Source organism: Nuphar pumila, chromosome 1 (genome assembly GCF_984573655.1).
Source record: "Nuphar pumila chromosome 1, dmNupPumi1.hap1.1, whole genome shotgun sequence".
NCBI lineage: Eukaryota > Viridiplantae > Streptophyta > Magnoliopsida > Nymphaeales > Nymphaeaceae > Nuphar > Nuphar pumila.
In genome coordinates, this window is record NC_143249.1 from 28596100 (window position 1) to 28619991 (window position 23892).

Genomic DNA, 23892 nt, shown 5'->3' on the forward strand with positions numbered 1-23892 from the left:
AGTTTGCACATGAAAATATTAAGGTATCAATGCATGCATCATAATTATTGTGATTGTATGACATCATATATTACATGATAAATTTGATATTTTCTTCATCATAGCAGTCGGATGGTTCTCTTTTAACTGATTAGGATATTATTCGTAACATCATACGACAAAATGACTATAAACCGTGAATGGATGTACCGTATGATAGTGGACAATGAGTTATCGCATGAATATATAGATGGTGTTGAAAGTTTTATTGAATTTGCAATGGCAAGTGTCAGTATAGTGGATCCCACAGGTCGGATTAGGTTTCCCTGCAAGATTTATAAGAATAATCGATTTGTAGAACCTCATGGCGTTAGACAACACCTATACAGGAAGGGTTTTGTGAGTGATTATCAGAATTGGATGTTTCATGGAGAAGAATTTAGAAACAATTTTGATGCATGGGTGAATGTGGTGCACAATAATCCATATATGAATTTGATATTTGATGATGCAGGAACAGAACTGGATTCTGCTATGAGTCCTAGTGATGTAAGAACTGCAGTAGATGAAGAATCACCAAACGATGCAGCTAGTAGATTTTATAATTTACTTAGAGATGTTGATGAGCCACTTTGGAACGGTTGCGAGAGTCACACTATCTTGTCTGCAGTTCTTCAACTAATGAATTTGAAGTTTAAGTATAATTTGAGTCAATCATGTTTTGACCGTTTGTGCATAATTGTGAAGAGTATGTTGCTCAAAGATGAGAAATTGCCACAAAATTTTTATCGTGCGAAAGTTATAGTCAACGCTCTAGGTATGGGGTATAAAAAGATTGATGTTTGTTCAACGATCGACTCATACATCGAGTAAGTATATGTAGACGCAACACAATTATAAATCATTTTATGTTCTATATGTGCATACATGATTCGGTAATATAAGTATTTGTGGTTTGCAGACGATTTGATCTGGAGTTGCGAAGAGAAGTTTCACATCTCACTGATGCTACAAAAAGAACGTGAAACTAAGTTTGTGGAGTGGTTGAAACAGTTGGTAAAGACGCTAACATAAATTGTGTACTTGTAAACAACACTAAGTTACTTAATTGGTCGTGATCACAATCATTGTTTATGTTTGTGCATAGGTCCGTCATGGTGATGTTAAAGATCAAAGAATATGTGATTTAGAAAATGGTCCGACCAAAGTTGTGCAATGTTACAACGGGTACATCGTAAATGGTTATCGATTCCATACAAAAGATTGCGGTATAAACAAATCAACGATGAATAATGGCGTGTGTGTCAAGGGTAGCAGTTACGGTGAAAAATGAACATGATAAATACGGTGTTATAAAGAAAAAAATGAATAATAGATCATACACAAAATTAATTATCTACAAAAAGCTAGTAATCAACCGACTCTAAACTCAGAGGTTTAAAGAATGGAAACTCTTTATAGTGTACATTTTGATAGGAAATGAGAGTTGAGTGACAAGTCGAGTATCACCGTGGGGTAGCCCCTGTGGCCAGCGGGGTGGTTTTAAGGGTGCTGAGATAAAGGCATCGGATCAAACTCCACTAACGCACGAGTGTGTCAGTAGCTTTTAAAGGTGAGCAACATAAGGCAGAGTGATCATGGGCCCTCACCCGAGGCTTTCCTCACTTTGGCCAGGGTTCCTCATCATCAAAGAGAGAGAGAGAGAGAGAGAGAGAGAGAGAGAGGGGTCGCTAGTCGATTCGAGTGACTTCAGTTGAATACACTAGCTACTGGGAACTCTCCAACCTCTCTTTGCCTTTACCCTTGTTTAATTTACAATCAAGAATGATTTAGCTTAGCCTCAAATAACCAAACATCTTTTCATGTTTTCAACCTGTGAAAGCTGCATTATTTACTAGGAAAAAATCAAGCATTTATAGATCTGAAGAATTTTGACATCTGAAACATAATGCTTAATGTCATTAGACAAACCAGTGTTATAAGCAACACGCACACAATGACAGGACATCTAATCCATTGCAGGTGATATGCCTGAATACCAAACACCCAAGCTCAATAGACATCTTTCCCATGCAAGAACCACATTGTATGGTCTCATTTTGAAGGACCATGACCCAAAATATGTTGATTATGAGAAAGGATGCCATCCAATAGAGAGTCACATGCATCTTCAAGTATATCCAGAACCTGAAATGAAATAAATACATCATTTTAGTGGTAAATTTATCGGTGGCATTGATTACAAACAAAGAAGCACCCTTGTCGTGCATTGAATCAGTCACAAATATCAACGCTACTTTTAAAAATGTCATAATTAATTACAATAATTTGAAAAACCAATAAAATCCGCAAACTTCATATTATTTTTCAAAAAGGTGCTTCATTTTAAAATACTGTGCATTTATCATGATAGTATCACAGTATTGACACATTTTAATTTTCAAAATTTGCAATTTTTCATATTTTTATACATTTCCCTATACTTATAAAATTCATATATGCAGATATTTTCCCAGATTTTCACAAAAATAAATATTTAATTTTCAAAATATGCATTGAAATTAGTGTCACCCCAATGAGGTACAAAGTAGCCTCTCTCTCCAAGACTCCAACCATGAAATTTTCAGAGGTGGGAAAGAAGGGAATGACACATCCAGAAGCATCTATCACTCTTTTGACTTGCATGAATTGGCTGTCTCAAAGGGAACTAATCAGATTATCTAGGAATGTCCCATTCTTTTTAAAATATATCCATCATTTTAAGGAATGTTTGCAATATTTCGAGTTCCATAAAATTTTCAGAAGCTATGTTCTTCAAAGTACGAAAGAAAGACCATAAATTGAGGTTCTACTTCAAATTTGAGTATTATCTCATGGTATAGCTGTTGTTCCGGACCGCCATGTTTCTCACCTTTTTGCTCTGATGTATATACCTCTTTGGCACTCTAGAGTGCCCCACAAGGCCTTACGGCCTAAGTACCCCATGTATTCGGACTCTCTCTTCCCCTCTTGATGTACTTTGCTTTCAAGTATCTATAAAGAAGCTTTTTGCATCTTTCTCTCTTTTTGAGCTTGTGCATACGCGTACTCTTGCTTCCGCTTGTGCGCGTGTGTTGTGCGTTGCTTGTGCGCTTAAAAGGCCTGCCTTCGGTGTGTGTGATTGCCCGAAGCTACGTCACGGGGGCCTTTGCTTCCCAGCTCGTGACAAGTTGGTACCAGAGCCTTGTCGACATTGGAAGTGACAATGGCGCCGAAGAAGATTGCCATGACTCCTTCAAGCAGTATGGTTCTTGCTGAAGAGGACTTCATGGTCGATGATCGGGTGTCAGCCATCTCGCGCGATGTGGCGGAGCTGACTGGGTCAGTGACCAACATGGAGAAGTTGGTTAATGGAACTTGTGTCGCTTTTAGAGATCTCAATGCAGAGATCAAGACAGCAGTAGAAGGAGTGGAAGACTCGGTGGAAAGTCTTGTCACTAAACTTAACTACTCGGTGGAGAACTTTTCCACCAGATTTGATGATTTGTTGGCTCGGTTCAACATCATGGCTGCTGAATTGGATGTTGTTCGACGAAAGAATGAACAGTTAGAGCGGCAGTTGAGAACTGCCCCAGTTGGCGGTGTTGCGACATATGTGGATAGACCACGTTACAGGCTACCTGAGCCCGCAAAGTATAAAGGCACGCGGGACTTAAAGGATCTCGAGAATTTTATCTACGAGATGGACCAATTTCTAGAAGCTGCGAGGATAGAGGAGGACGCAGATAGACTGCGCACCGCAACAATGTACTTTGCGGATGAAGCGACCCTTTGGTGGAAACGTCGCTTAGGTGATGTTCGACGGGGATTGGTTGCTATAGTCTCATGGGAAGACCTCCAAAAGGAAATGCGAGACTACTTTCTACCTAAAAATCAAGAGAAAATGGTCCGCAAAAAGTTATTGACATTGAAACAGACGGGGTCAGTACATGACTATGTCAAGGCATTCTCTTCGATAATGTTGAAAGTGGAGAGAATGGATGATGAGGATCGGTTGTTTTACTTTGGCAACGGGTTGCAAGGATGGGCAAACCAAGAACTCATTCGGCATGACCCCGCAACACTACCTGAGGCGCTTGCGGTTGCAGAGAAACTTGTTGAGCTGGATAGAAATGACCCTGCATTTCAAGGCAGACAACAGAGAAATGATCGCAACAATCGAAGGAACGACCAAGGACAAAATGTTGGTCGGGGAAACCAGCAGAATCATGGCTGGCAAGATGACCAAAATAATAATCAGAATTGGAATAACTTTCAATATGGTAATTATCGCCGTTGTAACTGTCGCATCTGCCATGGGGATCATTGGCAAGATACATGTCCCAATAGAAACTGCGATCAAGGGAATGGAGATAACCGCGCACCCCGAGTTGCGAATGTTGTTCAGAGAGGAAGAGGATCAACCTGCAGAGGCGCCAACAGTTGGCGCAATGCAGATGACGAATGCAGTAAAGGTCACAACCAGTGTGGAACCGACAGTATGCAAAGAATTGATGTATTTGGAACTTTTGCTCAATGAAAGACTTACCAAGGCATTGGTAGACACGGGTGCCACGCACAACTTCATCTCGCGTGCAGAAATAGAACGGTTGGGATTACAGTGGGAGCAAAAAGAGAGCCGCATGAAAGCGGTTAATTCAGAGGCTAAAGCCATCTACGGTGTCGCTCGGGATGTACCAGTGCGGATCCACAACTGGTCAGGAAGGATCGCGTTATCAGTCGCACCCATGGATGATTTTAAAGTCATCATCGGGATGGAATTCTTGAGAAGCAACAAGGCAGTGTCGATGTCCCACCTCAACGTTGTCAGCTTTGAGAGTGAGAGTCAGCCCTGCATGGTTACTGTGATGACAGGAAAGCCTTGTGAGCGTTTGGTGTCTGCGCTTCAATTGAAGAGAGGTATGAAAAGTGGTGACGAGACTTTTCTTGTCACAATCCGTGTTACAGATGAGGTAGAAAAAGTCGCGGATGTCCCAGAGGCCTTAGCGCCAGTATTGAAGAAGTTTGGTGATGTTATGCCCGGCGAGATGTCGAAGAAGCTACCTCCGAGGCGGGAGATAGATCATCAGATTGAATTAGTATCGAGTGCACGGCCACCCGCAATGGCTCCTTATCGCATGGCAATTCCTGAGCTGCAGGAATTACGCAAACAACTAGATGATATGCTCGAAGCGGGGATCATCCAACTTTCCAAAGCTCCCTTTGGAGCGCTCGTGTTGTTTCAAGCAAAACATGATGGGTCAAAGCGATTGTGCGTCGACTACAGGGCACTAAACAAAATGACGGTGAAGAATAAGTACCCGCTTTCTTTGATCGCGGACTTGTTTGATCAACTTGGAAAGGCTAAGGTCTTCTCTAAGTTGGATTTAAGATCTGGCTACTGGCAAGATCAGACAGAGTTGGCGAAGGCATATCTAAACAAAGCAACCAAGCGCATGAAGAAACGGGCAGATGAGAAGCGTCGCCCAGCAGAATTTTGAGTTGGAGATAAAGTGTTGGCCAAGCTCTTGCCTGACCGCACAACTATCTTTCGGGGCCACCACTGATGCCTTATTCGCAAGTATGATGGTCCCTTCACCATTATCAAACGTGTGGGAAACTTGGCGTACCGGCTGGACTTGCCAGCAAACTTTCAAGTGCACCCGGTATTCCATATATGCAACCTGAAGCCATTTCACGAAGATAAAGGAGATCCTCAACGGAGCATGCCTCAACGTGCCTCGATCCCACAGCGAGCTCCTTCAACAGTTAGTGTACCAGGCAGAGATCCAGATATCATCCTCAACCATTCTAACAACTATCTAGGGGAAGTCAAAAAGTACTTAGTGCAGTGGAAGGGATTGCCAGAATGTGAAGCCACCTGGGAGAAAGCCAGCAGCATGTTTCAGCATCGACAACTTGTAGAAGGCTACCATGAACAATTGGCGTCGAGGACGGCGCCAACTTAGGCGGGGGAGCGTGTTCTGGACCGCCATGTTTCTCACCTTTTTGCTCTGATGTATATACCTCTTTGACACTCTAGAGTGCCCCACAAGGCCTTACGGCCTAAGTACCCCGTGCATTCGGACTCTCTCTTCCCCTCTTGATGTACTTTGCTTTCAAGTATCTATAAAGAAGCTTTTTGCATCTCTCTCTCTCTTTGTGCTTGTGCATACGCGTACTCTTGCTTCCGCTTGTGCGCGTGTGTTGTGCGTTGCTTGTGCGCTTAAAAGGCCTGCCTTCAGTGTGTGTGATTGCCCGAAGCTACGTCACGGGGGCCTTCGCTTTCCAGCCCGTGACAGCTGCAATATTAACCTAAGATTAAAATTCAAGAGATGCAATTGTTAAAAAAGAAATATTCTTTTAGTTGTGGTAGTAGTATGTAATTAGTAAAAAGTAGAGAGACTCTTTTTGTAACCCATTATTTTCTAATTCCTTCTTAAGGAGGGATTAGGGTCTAATAACAGGATCACGAGTTTTACCTCTTCTCTCTCCTCTCTCTCCTCTCTCTTCTTATTTTCCTCTCTTCTCTACTAGGGTTTCCTGCTGTCGTGTGTGTGTGGGTGTCATCTGGTCGCTAGATCTTGATCTAGCGACCAGGATCATCTCGCCTACTTCAACATGGTATCAGAGTCGTGTCCCCTCCTGGGATACAGTTTCTGATTGTGGGTTGTGTAATGTTGTTGTGGCTGATCGTGGAAATTTGCAGCAAGTTGCATCAAGTGTCGTAAAACGTGGAAAGTGGTTGATCGTGGAAGCACTCAGATCGTGGGTCGTGTGATGTTGCTGATCTGATTCGATTCTTTGTGTTGTCGACACAGATTTTTTTTCATGATAAAAATCTGATTGTTGTAAATTGATTGGATGCTGCGGGCTCAAAACAAATGATCTTTGACGTGTGGATGGTGGAGAAGTTCAGATCGAGTGAGAAGATCTGATCCATTGAAGGCTGTAAGGGATCTGTTATGTGTGTGTCAAACGCTGATCTAGAATCAGATCTGACGTCTGAATCTGGGAGTGTTGGCGTTGGTGGAGCTAGGCCTATATCGGATCTGACGAGTCTCAAAGTCAGATCTAACGTGTGTGTGTTTTTCTTTGCTACTGTAGTGTTGCAGATTTGATTTGTCAGGTCTGGTAACTGTTTGTGATTCAACCAAGATGACATCTCGGTTGTCAAAAGATGGTGATCAAGAAAGGGAACTGGTTGGAGAGTATAAAGCATTTGTGAACCCTTTCTCGTATGGGTCCTCTGTCAAGCTAGATGACTCGAACTACGCGAGGTGGTCCCAGACGTTTATGATGTCTGTTTCTGGTCATTAAAAAAAGCATGTTCTGTTAGAACCGGAACCACCCGATAAAACTAGAAAATACAACACATGGGATGAAGATAACGACATCGTTATGTCGTGGATGATGAACAGTGTATTGCCCCATATCACTGATGGTCTCATTTACTACAACACTGCGAAAGAAATGTGGGACAACCTTTGAGATACGTATTCTCACGAGACCAATATGAGCCGCATCTTACAAGTCGAGCAAGAAATTTATCAACTGCAATAAGGAGATCAGTCGCTAGCCCAATATTATGCATCGGTAAAATATGCGTTTGAAAGGCAGAATGCACATAGGCCCCTTCTGTTGTACTACACAGAAGTCCCATCAGGAGCAAACCATGGTTGCAAGATTCCTGACTGGACTATCATCTGATTTCGCAGTTGCAAAGGTTCAGATGTCCCAACTCTTGCCAAAGCCTACAATCGCCTGAGCAGACTAGTGATCACCCTTCCGCAAACTCACTTTGACTCACAAACATCTGCTTTGTAGTCACCCCAGGTCGGAGTAAGGAAAATTTCTTCAATACACGTGGTAGAGGCAGAGGTACAGGAGGAAGAGGTAGATTTCAATGTACCTACTATGGCAAATTGGGGCATCTTGAAGACCGGTGTTGGGATAAAAATGGTAGACCCACTACTTCTTCTCAGACATCAAGTTGTCCAAGGCTCAAATTGTGAAGCTTAATATAGAGATTCCCTCTGGTCCCTCCAATGACTCTGTCACTCTTAGTCGTGCAGAGTATGAAGAATTGGTGTCTCACTGCCCTTCTAGTTCGGACGTTATTACTCCTATTGCTGATATTGCGTGCTCCGCAGGTGAAGGATTAAATCACCAAGGTAGTAGATGGATTATTGATTCAGGGGCCTCTAGACACCTGTGTGGGTCTTCGAAAAAAATCCAAGCTAGACCCCATAGGTGAACATCATAAAGTTGTCCTTGCCGATGGGAGTACATCTCCCATTGTGGGACAAGGAAATGTTTTCATCTCTCCTTCTCTTCAGTTGACAGATGTACTTCATGCTCCTTTCTTTCCTCAAATTTTATTGTCGGTTAGTCATATTGCAAAAGAATACAATTGTAGAGTGAGTTTTTATCCTTTGTGTTATATGTTTTAGGATTTACTGACGGGGAAGAGGATTGGTGGAGGCTATGAAGAAGGAGGAGTCTACTATCTTCATCAACCATTGGGAGTCATGCATGTCGTGTCTGAGACATTCTCCAGTTCTTATCAATGGCACCTTCGTCTTGGTCATGTGCCATTGCCAAAACTTCGTTGAATTCTTCCTCAAATTTCTCCTTCCGCCTCATTCCAGTGTGAAGCCTGTCAGTTGGGTAAACACCACAGGAGTTCTTTTCCTTCAAGTCAGAGTTCATCGAGCCAAAGATTATTTTAGCTTCTTCATGTTGATGTATGGGGACCTAGTAGAGTTCCTAGTAGGTTCCAGTGTTGTTATTATTTGGTCATTATCGATGATTTTTCCAGATTGTCATGGGTATTCCTAATAAAAGACAGATCGAAAGTTCCTTCTATCCTTATGTCTCTCATTATTGAAATAAAAACTCAGTTTGATTCTCTTGTCAAGATCATTCGCACTGACAATGCTCTCGAATTTAAAACAAATGAGTTACTAATGTTTTATAAGAATCATGGCATTCGACCTCAAACTACTTGTGTTCATACCTCCCAACAAAATGGGGTAGCTGAAAGGAAGCATAGACATCTTTTAGTTGTTGCTCGCAGCATTATGCTGCAATCATGTATGCCTCCTTCATATTGGGGAGACTCCATTCTTACAGCCTCCTACCTTATCAATCGCATGCCTTCATCCTCGTTGGGAGAACAAATTCCTGTGAAAATCCTATACCCCAATGCACCTCTTTTCTCGATCTCTCCCAAGGTGTTTGGGTGTGTGTGTTTTGTTCATAAACTAGGGCCTCAACGAGACAAACTATCGGCTCAAGTCATAAAATGTATCTTTGTGGGCTATCCAAAAAATCAAAATGGGTACAAGTGTTATGATCCCATTGCTCGTAGAGAGTATGTCAGTGCGGATGTCTCCTTCTTTGAGTCAATTCCTTTATTTTCAAGTACTGCCTCCAGATTACTATGTGATCAGGGTGATGTTATGCCATTACCAATCCCCCCTCTTACTTTAGAGTCAATTCCTACGAGCTTTCCTACCCCTCACACTCACTCACGGTATCATGATCCTCCTCTGGTATACTCTCGTAGATCTTCTTTGGAATCAGAACCTACACTACCTTCTTCCTCAGAAGTGAGTCCTCCAGCTCCCATGAATGAAGCATCTATTGTGGATGATAATTTGCCCATCGCTATCAGGAAAGGTAAAAGGCAATGCACTTTACATCCCATTTCTAAGTTTATTACAGATGCCAGACTTGGGAGTATGTGATCATTTGCAAAATTTTTCCTCCGATATTCCTCTTTTCCTTCTCTTTTCCTTTCTAGCCTTTATTTCCTTTTTGAAGGGAAATAAAAGATAGAAAAGAAGAGAGAAAAGAAAAGAAAGAAGAAAAGATGAATCCTTTTGCAAAGGTCTCACTTGACCTTAGTTTTGAAAATGTTTTGAAATTACTCTCCTCCGTTTTGAAAATTTGCGAGAAAATTGAGAGACAGGATTCGCTCATCGGTACGAGGTTCGACCGTTCCTGGCGCCTTTACCAGGGGTAATCGAACCAAGGATCGAACTTATGCCTTTTGCTTTGCCTAAATATTGTCTAAGAATTTATTCTAGGTCTAAGAATGCACAAAGAATCATGCTTGTGCGAATGCAAATGCAGAAATATATGCTTTTGAGAAGAAGATTTTAGAACTTTGATTTTCCCAAGTGATTTTGAAATACATTTGAAGATACTTGAAGAAATGATTCAAAGGTTTGAAATTGGTTTTGAAAAAGTTAGATTTTGAATCTAACTTAGAACTTTGAACAAATGGATCTGGAAGAAGAGACTTTGAAATTCTAAGTCTTGAAATAATCAGAATTTGGAAAATGGATTTTGAAATTGAAGAAATAAAAGGAAAAGAAAATTTTGGAACTTGAGATAGAATTTTGAGAAAAATGGAGTTTCAAAGTCAAAATGCACTTTAATTTGAATGGATCAATTCTGAAAAATGAATTCTTAATTTCAAAACCTGGAAGAGGAATTAAATTTGGATTTAGACTTAAGAAATAGATTTGAAAATGGTTTTGAAAATAGGAATTGGAAATGGAACGGGGTTTGAAATCTGGAATCCTAGATGGAATTGGATCCGAAGTATGGAATCCAAGATGGATTTGAATTCGAAATATGGAATCCTAAATGGAATTGGATCCAAAGTCTGAAATCCAAGACGAAATTGAATTCAAAATTTGAATCCTAAATGGAATTGGATCCGAAGTCTGGAATCCAAGACGGAATTGAATCTGAAATCTGGAATCCTAAATGGAATTGGATCCGAAGTCTGGAATCCAATATGGAATTGAATCCAAAATCTGGAATCATAAATGGGGTTGGATTTGAAAATCTGAATCCAAGGTGGAATGGGATTTGAAATCCGGAATCCAATATGGAATTGGATCCGAAATCTGGAATGGAGAATGGATTTCGAAAATGAGATTTGGATTTTGGAAATCCAGATGAAATTCAGAATTGGATCTGAGAAATCCTAAATCGATTTTGAAAGGAAGATGGAATTTAGGAAAAATCGATTTTCAGAGTGAATACCAAGTTTTGATTTTTAAAGACTGGTTTAAGACTTAGATTTTTGGAATTTTGAGAAATAAAGAATAAATCTTGAATTCATACATGAATTCTGAATTTAGAAGATAATCTGGAAGATTTGGGAACCAGAAGTGAAGAATAAAGAATAAAACTTGATTTTAAAACTTGGAATTTTTGAAATCAGGTGATGAATCTAGGAATTTAAAAGTTAAATTGAACTTTGAAATTTGATCTGAAATGTTAAATTGAATTTGAAATTGAATCCCAAAAATGAATTTGGAATTCCAAAGTTGAATTGAACTTTGAAATTGGATTTGAATTGGAAACTGAATTTTGAATATAGAAGTAAATTCGAATTTTCAAAGTCAAATTGGACTTTGAAATTTGAAGTTTTGAATCTTTGAAATAAGATAGAATAGAAAGATGAATTTGAATTTATAAATAAGAATTGAAGATTGATTTGAGAAATGAAGAAGACATTTGAAAAATCATCTCAGAATCACTTGAATTTTGAAAAAAAAGAAATTTTGAAAATATGATATAATTATATCCTAAATGATGAATGAATTAAAAGAATTTGAAATTGGGTTTTGAAAAACATATTTCATTCTTTAAATGAATTGAAATAAGATTGAAGATATAATACATTTCTGACTATGGTCATAAAATGTATTATATAATAATCTATATTTAAATTCAGATGAAGAATAAAACACATTTTGATGCTTTTATAGAGTTTGAAATGAAATTAACTCTCGATATATCCTGACTATGGCCATTGATATATATTTTGAGTCAAATTCAAGTTAAACTCTGATAAAAGAAGAAAACATTTAGAAAATATGATGATTTTTTAAAGAGATCCGGTGTGGATCCAATGTTATTCCATAAAAGATAAGAATCATAAGCATTGTCCACATTTTGACTATGGCCATCAATATGAATCATTTGATTAGGATTAATTACTTTTTATTAGAATGGTGCACGTGTCATTCGTGTTACCGTTCGTGAATTTTTGAAAATAAAAGAGAAAAATGATATGAAAACAAGTAATCTTATGCTTATACATTTTATTTTAATACTGAAAAGTAAAAGAATTCTCATTATCATCTAGCTATTACAAATTTTTGAATTGAAATTGAAATTCACATTCCTAAATTAAGAAGAAAAATTGGCCTAATTCCTTCAAAATCCAAGATAGCATGAAGTAAAAGATGCATACAGAAGGAAGTTTATAAAATATAATCTTGAATCCACAATGCAAAATGATAAAAGATTCATGCATATGCTCTACATTGGAATAACATTTTAATATATCACATTAATGAGGAAATATACAGGATATGTTGATGAAATCTATACGTAGAAAGACATATTCAAAACCTAAATGAAAATCCATGGATGTTTGTCTAAGCATATATATATATATATATATATATATATATATATATATATATATATATATATATATATATGTTCAGTGAACAATTACCCATGCCTTACTTAAACACAATGCTTATCTATTTACAATGCTCACCTTAGGTAAAAAGATATGATGGCCTAAGAAGCAAAAGTTGATGTGTATATGCAATGGAGAGATGTTGTAAATAAACTACTGTGGGGATGCTTATGAGAATATAGTGTACCAGCAATGAGGTAAATGGAAGGTAAAGGATCTACAGCAGGTGATTGGTGGAGGCTAAATGTTTATGAAGTGGTACTATGCTGAACGAGTTGTTGGGCAGCATGTAGTAGATGATGTTAAAGTGGAGATATTAGGTGGTGTTCATGAGGGTGAATGGAGGTGGTGGGTGCAACAGTAATCTGCAAATGTGATAGTAGCAGAAGACAACTGATGAGTGTAGTTGTTGATGTGTGAGAAGATGCCGAGAACAGATGAAGATCTTGCTGCTGTGCGTGTAGCTGAAGTGGAGTGTTGTAGGGGTTGAAGGTTGTAACAGGGTAATGTAAGGGGAATGGTAGATACTGGAAGGTTAGTGAAGATAGTACAGTGGAGGGGTGAATAGTGCCTTTTGCAGAAAAAGGTGCATAGTGTAAGGTGGATGTAGCAAGTGAGTGGAGGTGAAAATAGTGAATGCTGCAGTGTCAGGTACAGTGACAGATGATGGCAGCAGGGAATTACTATATAATAGGTAATGTAGGTATGGAGATGGTGTTACAGGGGAGATGGTGAAGTGATTACTGTGTATATGGCAAGTGGATTTAGTAAATGAAGAAGGCAGCAAGAAGCTGAGTGAAAATGCAGCAGCCTAAGTTGTAGGTGAAGGGAGTGCAGAGTGTGGAATGTAGTGATAATTGCAAATGTGCTTTGCAAGGGGTGTGATGATATGTTGTGGAGGTGGATGCATCATAGCGTTACATAGGGTGCTATCTAAGTCACATGGGTGCGGGTGCGGGTGCGGGTGCGGGTACGGGTGCGGGTGCGGGGATTCGGCACTTCCAAAAAACCCGAGTGCGGGGGTGCGGCAAAAAAAAATAATTTTAAAAAAAAAGATATATATATATATATAAGGGGTCCGGGTTCCCCCGACGCGGGTCCTGGGCAAGGCCGTTCTATATCTTATTACCCACAATAGGGATTGTACCGCCTCCAGCCATCTTTTCTACTTTTACATTTTTAGATTTCTTTATGACATATAATAAGATATGTCAGTTCTTTATGACATATAATAAATGTCAGTGCATCACGTGAAGTGGAGGGGATTTTGTGTTTTGCGCTTTTTCCTTCTGGAAGTGGAGGGGAGACTAGTTGGGGGCAATTAGTTAGTGCATCACGTGAAGGAACTTTGGTTAGAGTCCCCAACCCTGGTTGGGTGCAACACTCGAGACATGTAAAGGGTTAATGTGATGTGATTTGAAGTAATAAGGGGCAGCAACGTTAGCTTTACTAATTTGTCCCAAAGGCCGAATGTTGGAAGCATGGGGGGAGATTGGTTGCGCATCAGAGACGGGCAGTAGTAGCGCAGGCACAGCAGGGAGCTTTGCAGGCGCAGCAGCAACAGCCTTGGCCGTGAATTATTCCCTTTAGGTTGGTGGCTTCAAAGGAGAGCTGAAGAGAGGGAAGGTATTAGTCCGGCGCCTCAAAAGCTGTCTCGCACCGACGCGTTCCCCTTTAGGATGCCTCCCTTCTCCCGTTGTGACAACAGCCCCACCTTTTATAACAGTGAGGGCAGGTTGAGCGATTTATACGATGTCCCCGGTGGTGCAGTTGCAGCAGGAGCTACTGCAACAATGACTCTGCAACCTTTTCCTATTGCCTTCAAATCCCCAGGTATCAACTCTAAAACAACACCCCTTCCAAAACACCCTTTGCATTTTTCCGGCACCTCTGATTTGTCCAAAGAATCACCCTTGTACCATTTCATAGGGCAAACTAAAAAAAAAAAATCAAAAAAATGTATCAAAATGACCCTGGGTGCGTTGACCGCACCCAGGGTCGTGTTGACCGCACCCGGTGCCGCACCCGCATGCGCACCCGCGTCGAGTCGCGTCGACGCGGGTGCGGCACCTGCTTTGCCGAGTCCCTGTGACATAGGGTGCTATGATAAATGTGGTGAAAGTGGAAAGCGGTGGTGTGATTACAGGTGTAGTGAAACACAAAGCGGGGTGTATGGTGGGTTGAAGCTTATGCTACAAATGCTGGAAATGGTGGGCATCGGGCAAATAGTGAATGGTGGTGGAGTGAATAGTGCACAAATGCTGGATGATACAGGTAGTTGCAGGGAGTATATGATGATGAAGGTGTTTGTAATTGGATGAATGGCTGGATGGAAGAGGTATGGGCAATGTAGATGCATCATTAACACAGAACATGGGGTGCTTAGTGACTAATAAATATGAAAATATTAACATATGAACTAGAAAATATTCAGTTAGCAAATGCAAATGCGTTTCTAATATGTGAATTAAAGATATTCAGCAAAAAATGCACTACTAATTATATAAACTGAGAAGTACTTAGTAGCTAGCAAATGGAAATGTATTGCTACAAAACTGGAAAATATTCAGCAAATGCATCAGATAGCAACATAGTGGAGATGTGCTGAAAAATGTAGATGCCATGTATTGAGCGCACACAGCAGGTGACGGCATGTAAGTGTTTGAAAGTGAGCGCATGAGATCGATCAGACCTGATGCTGACCTTGATTTTACCCTGCTGTAGTTCATGACTTCATTTGAGAAATTCCCGATTGCGGGAACACTAGCATCAGACACAGGACCTGCTATCGTTGGATTCATATCTAATGATAAATAGTTATGGCAGCCGAGGGATCTGAGTGAGGATTCGCTTTGTATTGGCAGAGATAGATTCAATTTCCCCAACCCTTGCTAAATTAATGTAACCCGATGGCGGGTTTCCAACAGGATTTATAGGACATGGCAGATCCAAAGGGGCTAGACATTCTTGATTTACATCTCCCCCTTTTTCTCTATTTCCAGATCCCCACTCTACTAATGTAAACCTATCATGTGCATGCTCACCAGCAAAATAGAAACCATCCTCTGTAAAAAGAGCTTTTGATATGATCATCTAGGATTTTATGCTCCAACTCCCCAAGCCATCCAGGGAGTCTCCATATTTGCAAGGGGATCAATGGTTGTTGCTGAACATGAGACACACAGGCGATCAAATGCAAATGGAGATAGATATAATTGAGAACTTAGTGACAGTGCATAGTGAGATCTGTATGCATAAACATCTGATATAACAACGAATGACAATTCCATGGATCGATCATGAGAATTGCAAGCAATCGCTGATAAGTGATACGCATGATGTAAACAGAGACATGATGAACAGGAAATTAACAGAAGGAAAATCAGAATATGGGGAAAGATGGAACCCCACGGTAACCTGGAGGATAAGTACAGAAACGTGAAATGCAAATTTCCAGAACCAAAACATGCCATCGATGATGTAAATGAAGTGCGGATGAATCACCCGATCGTATGGTGTGGGATGCAAATCAAATCAAAACAATATGCTGCTAAATCGAACTAATGAGATTAAATAAAACAGAAATAAAATCAGATCTCACAACGGAGAGCGTGAACGAAGATCAACCAGGGATTTGGATAAGCTACAAGGGATTATTGAATTCAAACAGCATAAACGCACACTTAGATTTATGTAAACTGGAGAAAACCGAGATAAATCACAAACAAAAAGAAAAGAACGAAAGGAAAGTCAAAAAAAAAATGTCGGAATACATTGATTTTGTTGATGTTGCACTATGTAAACCGATATTGCTATATGCAAATCGGATTTACAGGGTGTGCGTTAATGGGGCTCGAAATGAGAAAAGCTAAAAAGATAAATCAGAGAAAAATGAAAAGAGGAGGGAATGGCACTTACCGTGGTTCTGATGGGATCCTGAAGGAGGGAGCTCCTACTTTGTTCTACCGTGGAAGTTTACTGTTGAAGAAGAAGAGGAGGGGAAGAGATCAGGGGGAGAAGAAAGAAGAGATGCGTGAACTATCAGAGGGAGATGGGGTGAAGACGGATGCTCTTCGACACCCCCCCACGGCTCTTCTTATAACAGAAGGCCGTTGGGGGATTTTTCAAAAATGGTCCGAGAATTTTTAAGAAAAATCAGGAAGGTGGCTCCTTTATAAAAAAAAAAATTCTAAAAAGGGTTTGTACTAAAAACAACTTTTATAAAAGGGGCTTCTCAACCATTTTTTCGTGTTTTCTTTTTCCATTTTGAATTTTTTGCTCTTTTCTTTGTGTTTTTCCATTTTTTTTTGTGTTTTGATATAAAACTTTGAAAATTACAGGATTTTAAACTAATTTTGCAAAATTTTAAAAAATATTTACAAGAGGGGTTTTTTGAGAATTCGGGTTATTCTTTGGAAAATTTCTTTAGAAAACGGGTTTGGATCTAGATTTTGAAGAAATATTCGAGTTTTGGACCTCGAATTGAGAAATATAGAGCAAGTGGATCCAAATGGATGCCGAGTGGACTGTTTGAGCCTTTCAAAAAATATTTTTGGTATTTTTGTAAATTTGATTTAAAAATTGGATAACGAGGCTCAGATTTGAATTTTGACACTGGATCCGGATCCAAAATTGAGTCAGATATATAAAATGGATTCTGATTCTAGTGAATCCGAGAAATAACTGAAATTTTGATTGAGATTGACTCAATTTACTCGAAAAATGGTGGTCAGGGGTAAAAAGAAAATATTTACAAAATTTTGAAAAATTTGAGGTGTTCGAGTCACATAAAGCAGTTCATCATAGCTCTATCTGTTGAATCTCTACCTCTTAGTCACCACCAAGCAGTCGTAGACCCCAAATGGAAAGCTGCTATGCAAGATGAGATGGAGGCCTTAATTACACTGAACACTTGGGAGTTGGTCACTCCTCCGATTGGCGCTAATATTGTTGGGTGTAAGTGGGTCTATATTATTAAGTACAAATCAGATGGCTCAATTGAAAGGTACAAAGCCAAGTTGGTGGCAAAAGGGTACACCCAGACGTATGGAGTAGACTTCTTCGAAACGTTTTCTCCTGTGGCACGCCTTGATACTATTCGGCTGGTAATATCAGTGGTTGTACATAATGGATGGAGCTTATGCCAGTTGGATGTGAAGAACGCATTTTTGTATGGTGATTTGTCTGAGACGGTGTATATGCAGCAACCATCAGGGTTTGAGGTTCAGGGGGAGTATTACAAGGTATGCAAGTTAAAGAAAGCAATATATGGTCTAAAACAAAGTCCATGTGCGTGGTTTCAAAAGTTGTTTGAGAGCATGTCAACTTTTGGTTTTAACAGGTCAGCATAAGACCATTCATTGTTTGTTAAGAAGACTCCCACGGGTGTTGTGGTTATGGTTGTGTACGTGGATGATATTATACTCGCAGGAAGCAATCAAAAAGATATCTCAGAGACCAAAGATCATCTGCAGAAGCACTTTGTTACCAAAGATCTTAGGGTATAGAGGTGGCTCGAAACCATGAAGGGTTAGTTCTATCACAAAGGAAGTATGTACTTGATTTGTTACAGGAAACAGGAATGTTAGGAGCAAAACCTGCTAATATTCCAATGGATCCTAAATTGCACATGTTTGAAGAAGCAGAACCTGTTAACAGTAGAAGTTTCAGATCTCTAGTTGACAAACTCTTGTACGTTACAGTGACAAGACCAGATATCTCTCTGGCAGTAAGCAAGATTAGCCAGTTCATGGATAAACCAACCCAAGTGCATTGGCAGGCAGCAATGATGATTCTCAGGTACTTGAAGTCTTCTCCGGGTAAAGGACTACTATACAAACCAAGCTCATCTCTTGACATAGTTGCCTATTCTGACGCAGACTATGTAAGAGACATTAGTGATAGAAAGTCCACCACGGGGTTTTGTGTTTATAGGTGGAAATTTAATAAGCTGGAGAAGTAAAAAGCAGACCGTAGTGGCCCGATCGAGTGTTGAGTCAGAATACAGAGCCATGGCTCAAACTGCAGCTGAAATGATATGGGTTAGATCTGTTCTAAGAGATCTACATGTACAGACCTCAATGCCAATGGTAATGAAGTGTGATAACAGAGCAGCCACCTATATTGTAAATAATCTGGTGTTTCACGAGAGGACGAAACACATTGAAGTTGATTGTCACTATATAAGAGATCTAGTACAGGCAGGACAAATCTCTACCTGTCATGTTACTTCAGAGGATCAAGTTGTTGATGTGTTTACTAAACCGCTTGCTAGTGTGGGTTTTCTCAGATGTTGTGACAAGCTGAGCATGATAGACATATATGCTCCAGCTTGAGGGGGAGTGTTAAAAAGGAAATATTCTTTTAGTTGTGGTAGTAGTATGTAATTAGTGAAAAGTAGAGAGACTCTTTTTGTAACCCATTATTTTCTAATTCCTTCTTAAGGAGGGATTAGGGTCTAATAACAGGATCACGAGTTTTCCCTCTTCTCTCTCCTCTCTCTCCTCTCCTTATTTTCCTCTCTTCTCTACTAGGGTTTCCTGTTGCCGTGTGTGTGTGGGTGTCATCTGGTCTAGCGACCAGGATCATCTCGCCTACTTCAACAGCAATCACTATATTAAATTCCTATTTTAGGCCTATAATAATGCTGAAAACCATATCCAAAATTTCCAAAGTTGGTAACATCCAAATTCTTGCATAAAATGATAATGAAGTATTTCAATCTGAAAAATGTATGCAATGCAAGTTGGTTATTGAACTTCATATCATTGATATTCTTGAGAAAAAGCTTGAAAATAAAAAATTACCTTCTCAAAGCCCTGCGGTCCCCCATAGTATGGATCAGGCACTTCAGTTTCCTTGTGTCGCTTACAGTAGGAGCACATTAACTTAACCTGCACTTGCTAATGTAAGAACAAGTTGTATCCACCTAACAAAAGGATAAAATATGCAAGAGAAACTGCAGCAAGACACTTCATGAATATGCATATTCACCTTTTTTGTTTCTTCAAAGAATAAGTGAACTATTTATGTTCAACTTCTTTTTTATATTTCTTCATAGTCTCAAGGACTTCCAGTCTATAATGATGAACACAACCTCAATTTTCTTCCCAAAGCGACCATATTGAGAATGGAAGACGGCTAAAACACTTGTTGAGAACGAGTAAAAGCAGTTTCTTCATAGATGGCATAAAACATCACACGCACTCACAACACCAAACAAGTGCAACGATTCTCCAGCATAGTGTTTTAACATTTCACAATCTATATGCATAGAAAAGTTAATGGCAGGTCACAGAATATTACTTATTTGGATTTTCGAAATATTCTTTATTCATGCAAATATAAAGGAAATATGGGTTTGCAACATAAAAATTTCAAGGATCTAAGCTTCCTGTCTCACCTTTGATGAAGCATCTGCAGGGAGGGACTCCCTCACCTTCCATCTATCGAAGGCCTCCAATATGTCCTCTGCATGCATTTCATGTAACATAATTGAATGTAATTTCAACCAAAAGAAATTATTAACTCACCCTAATATCTAACATGCCATTTACAACAGCATAATGAATGGACCACAAAGAACAATTTTAGAACAGAACAGATATTATCACCTCTATTTTGCTTATCCATTGCAAGTATCAAATCAAAGTTTTTGAAATCTGAATGTTGTATTGGCCTAGAAATAGAAGTTATCTCTATCCCACGATTCTTGGATGCAGCTCTCATCCTTGGATCAGCTGGATTACCCTTAAATCACAATTGCAATTTACATAGTAAATAGAAAAGTATTTTAAGCTTCTGATAAAAGTGATCAAGTCTAAGGTGTAGAAATATACCTCATGGTAGTTGATAGTCCCGGCAGAATCAATCTTAAACTTGGATTCTAATCCTCTTTTCTTCACAATATCTTTAAATACACCCTCTGCAGCTGGGCTTCTGCATATGTTTCCTGTAAGAAAAAATAAAATGGGAACACATCATCTTAACATCTCTGATTATGCAAAACAATGGTACCTTCATAGAACAAGGCATCAACCAATGTGGAGTTATATTTCTTTGAACCAGAATTTAAGCAGCTAAAGGAAAGTGTGATGGGTTCCTTTCCCACCATTGATCTATGGGTCTTTCCAGCCAAGAGAGCCATTTAGTTGGTTGATTAGTAGGACACTTCATATCATTCTTAAGTCATGATGAATCCAGCAGTTGCATTTCTAGGAAGTCTCTTTCTTTGGAAATGCCAAACAAAGGATGCTGCAACTATAGCTATGAAGAAAATATACTTGTCATAAACATGGAAAAGATTTCTAGTCATTTAGTATTAGAAATTTCATAAATGAATAGCCACGAAAGTGGTTTTCTTTTAACAACAAACAATGATCGCAACACTGTAACAGATTGCTTGATGTTTGGTACTAAAAATTCTGATAATACCATAAAGAAAGATCCGTCATCTGTATATGACTAGTTTCTTCACATACCTGGTAAACCACCAATCTGCTCAACATATTAACATATCTGCCAATCAAAATAACTGCAAGCACTTGAATCCTTTCTATCGGATTAAAGAATATCAAGAAATGCTTGATGGTTCAGCATCCCAACAGTGAATACATCCGATTGAACTAAATTATCCCAAATGCATGCTGGTGCTAGACCTGTTTGACATAAGAATTTTGAGACCATACATTAGATACTCTAATTTCCTACTCCGTACGCCTACACTGCTAGACAAACATTCACCAACTCAAAAACTGTGAGCGCCATACGACACAAAGCAGTTCCCAAGGTGAACGGTGCCCCAACTGGATTTGAGAAAAGCATTGATCACCTGAATATTCGGAAAAAGAAAAAAGGTGTAACATATTGACCTCAATTCGTGCAGATCAATGGACCAACAAAAGAAATCGACAAGGTTTCAATTTCAAACCCGCCTGTTCTTAACTGAAACAATGTTTAACTTGGTTTTTCACGAAATAGCAAATAGACTATCGAATGCATCATTACCGAACACCGGAAGCTTCTACCAACCCCAAAAAAGAAAAAGAAAAGAAAACATGTAGCCAATTTGATAAAGATTAGAAACCAAACAAGGATCGAATCGAGAATTCATCGAACGGATCATGAAACTCATCCCACAACATTTCAATCAGTCAACCAGCCACAAGAAACCGACAATATCGAACAGAGAATGGCATGCATAGCTTCGTTCAATCCAGCAAAAACTTAATACCATCGACGCCAAGAACATCACACCTCAGAACTCAAAAAGAAAAAAAAACACCATCGATATATCCTCAAATAAAAAGATGAAATCCCCAAATTAACAGAAATGAGCTGAAAATCAAATAAAAAGGGAAGTTCTGTAAGGGATTGACATCCCCAAATCGAAAAGATGAAACCCCAACAAATAGATTAGATAATCAGCATCCAAAAACTCTACAATTACTTCAATTAAACAAATTACACCATATTTAATTTTGAATTTTTGAGAGAGAGAGATTGGTGGTGCACCGAGGCAGACGAAGAGGACGGCGAAGGGTTTCGTTGTCGACTCGGCAGCGAGGCCGGAAGAGGCCATGGCTCGAACGGCTCGGCTCGCGGCTGTCCTTGGTTGGTATAAATGAGAAGGTCGGAGGGCAATTTCGGAAGAGAAAATACGGAGGTCTCGGCCCGCGGTGGTGGGAAGGAGAAGAGTGGGAGCTGCTGCTGCGGAGGGAGAGTGAGAGAAGCGGCGAATCGGAGTTTTTAAGAGAGAGAGAGAACTAAATGTGGGTATTTCCAACATTTTTTTGATGGGCATGATGAATTTGCTATGTATTATGTATTCTCTATGAACTTTGAATGCCTTAAAAAATTTATGTTTATGCATTAAAATTGGATGATATTCTTATAAATCCAAGCATCGTAGATCATATTAGTACAGTTAGATTCAAAAGAAAAGAATAAAAATCCATGAAAATAGTGGTTTACAGGTTAGTTCTCATATTTGGAGTTCTCATATTCTAGTGATTCTATATATATATATATATATATATATATATATATATATATATATATATATATATATATATATATATAACTGAACATACTAGTCCTAATTTCTAGTTCTTTCCTATAGGTTTTAAGTGTTTCATTAACATGATCAATTTAATGGGAATCAACTCTTGGGTCATGTTTTTTTTTTATAAAATATATGTTTTTTATGCAAAAAAAATTGGTAACTCTCTCTCTATCTATCTATCTATCTATATATATATATATATATATATATATATATATATATATATATATATATATATATATATATATGAGAACTTAGCATATTAGGCCTCATTTCTAGTTCTGACACTACAAGAAACATGTGGATTAGCGACGACCTAAATTCATCGTTAATCCACCGCTAAGCCGTCGCTAAACAGCTTAGTGATGGCTTAGCGGTGGATTAGCGACGGATATCTTCCATCGCAAATTTTTCGACGCTAAATAGCGACGGAATATATATGTCGCTCATTCCGTCGCTAAGTAGCGACGAACTGTATCTGCCGCCCGGTTCGTCGCTAAGTTGCGATGGAATAACGAATGCCAATATTCGTCGCAAGGCTGTCGTTACTATACGGCGACTTTTGTTTCGCAACGTATTTATAGTCATCGTTAATCCGTCGCTACCTTCAACGGTAATATTAAATAGTGATGGATACATTCGTCGCTAATCCATCGCAAACAAGGAAAAAAATTAAAAATATATATTTAAAAATTTAATATCAAGAAAAATTTCTCGTGATACAATTTATATTTCCTGTGAATAAAAAATAAAGTACACATCAAAATACATATAAAAGAAAACTAAAACAATTAATCGATTCACTTTAAAATTCGCAAGTTCTAATTATTTACAATTAAACATTTACATTTTTGAAACAAAAAGAAGGTCGAACAAATTCAACACATTAATCTAATCATCGCCAAGATTTTGTGTGTGCTCTTGTTCATTGTCTTGATCTGTCCCTTGAGAACCACTATGCTGATTATCGCCAGCAACCTACACAAGAAAAGAAAGGTCAGTATTGATAAACAAAATATATTGAAATAAATTATACTCTATATGTGATTCTATCATCCTCATATGTGTTCTAAGGCAGTAAAAACACTGTATATGTGTTCTAAGGCAGACAAAAAACTATATATATGATTCTATCATGCTCATATGTGCTCTTAAGGCACTAAAAAAAACTTATATGTGATTTAATCATGCTCATATGTGCTCTAAGGCAGTAAAAAAAATGTATATGTGATTCTATCATGCTCATATGTGTTCTTAAGGCAGTAAAAAAGACTTATATGTGATTCAATCATGCTCATATGTGCTCTAAGAC

General features: G+C 38.9%; 1 protein-coding gene across 1 annotated transcript; it reads right to left on the reverse strand.

Annotated features, from left to right (window-relative positions):
- Nucleotides 1–1842: 1842 nt before the first annotated feature.
- LOC149848511 (uncharacterized) lies at nucleotides 1843–22282 on the reverse strand. The gene is made up of 6 exons (XM_090011792.1): nucleotides 22031–22282; nucleotides 20356–20468; nucleotides 20131–20266; nucleotides 19920–19987; nucleotides 19324–19410; nucleotides 1843–2166 (listed from the first exon to the last, which is right to left on the reverse strand). Exons 1-6 carry the CDS (start codon nucleotides 22095–22097, stop codon nucleotides 2074–2076), a joined length of 564 nt encoding a protein of 187 aa, XP_089867918.1. The 5' UTR covers nucleotides 22098–22282; the 3' UTR covers nucleotides 1843–2073.
- Nucleotides 22283–23892: the final 1610 nt, after the last annotated feature.

Excerpts from the sequence above, each read along its gene's own strand:
- LOC149848511 (XM_090011792.1), bottom strand. The coding sequence starts at position 22,097 with ATGGCCTCTTCCGGCCTCGCTGCCGAGTCGACAACGAAACCCTTCGCC. Across the intron at positions 20,469-22,030 it reads CGTCCTCTTCGTCTGCCTCG|GAAACATATGCAGAAGCCCA; the intron begins GTGCACCACCAA and ends TTTTTCTTACAG. Across the intron at positions 19,411-19,919 it reads CTGCAGATGCTTCATCAAAG|GTTAAGTTAATGTGCTCCTA; the intron begins GTGAGACAGGAA and ends TAGCAAGTGCAG.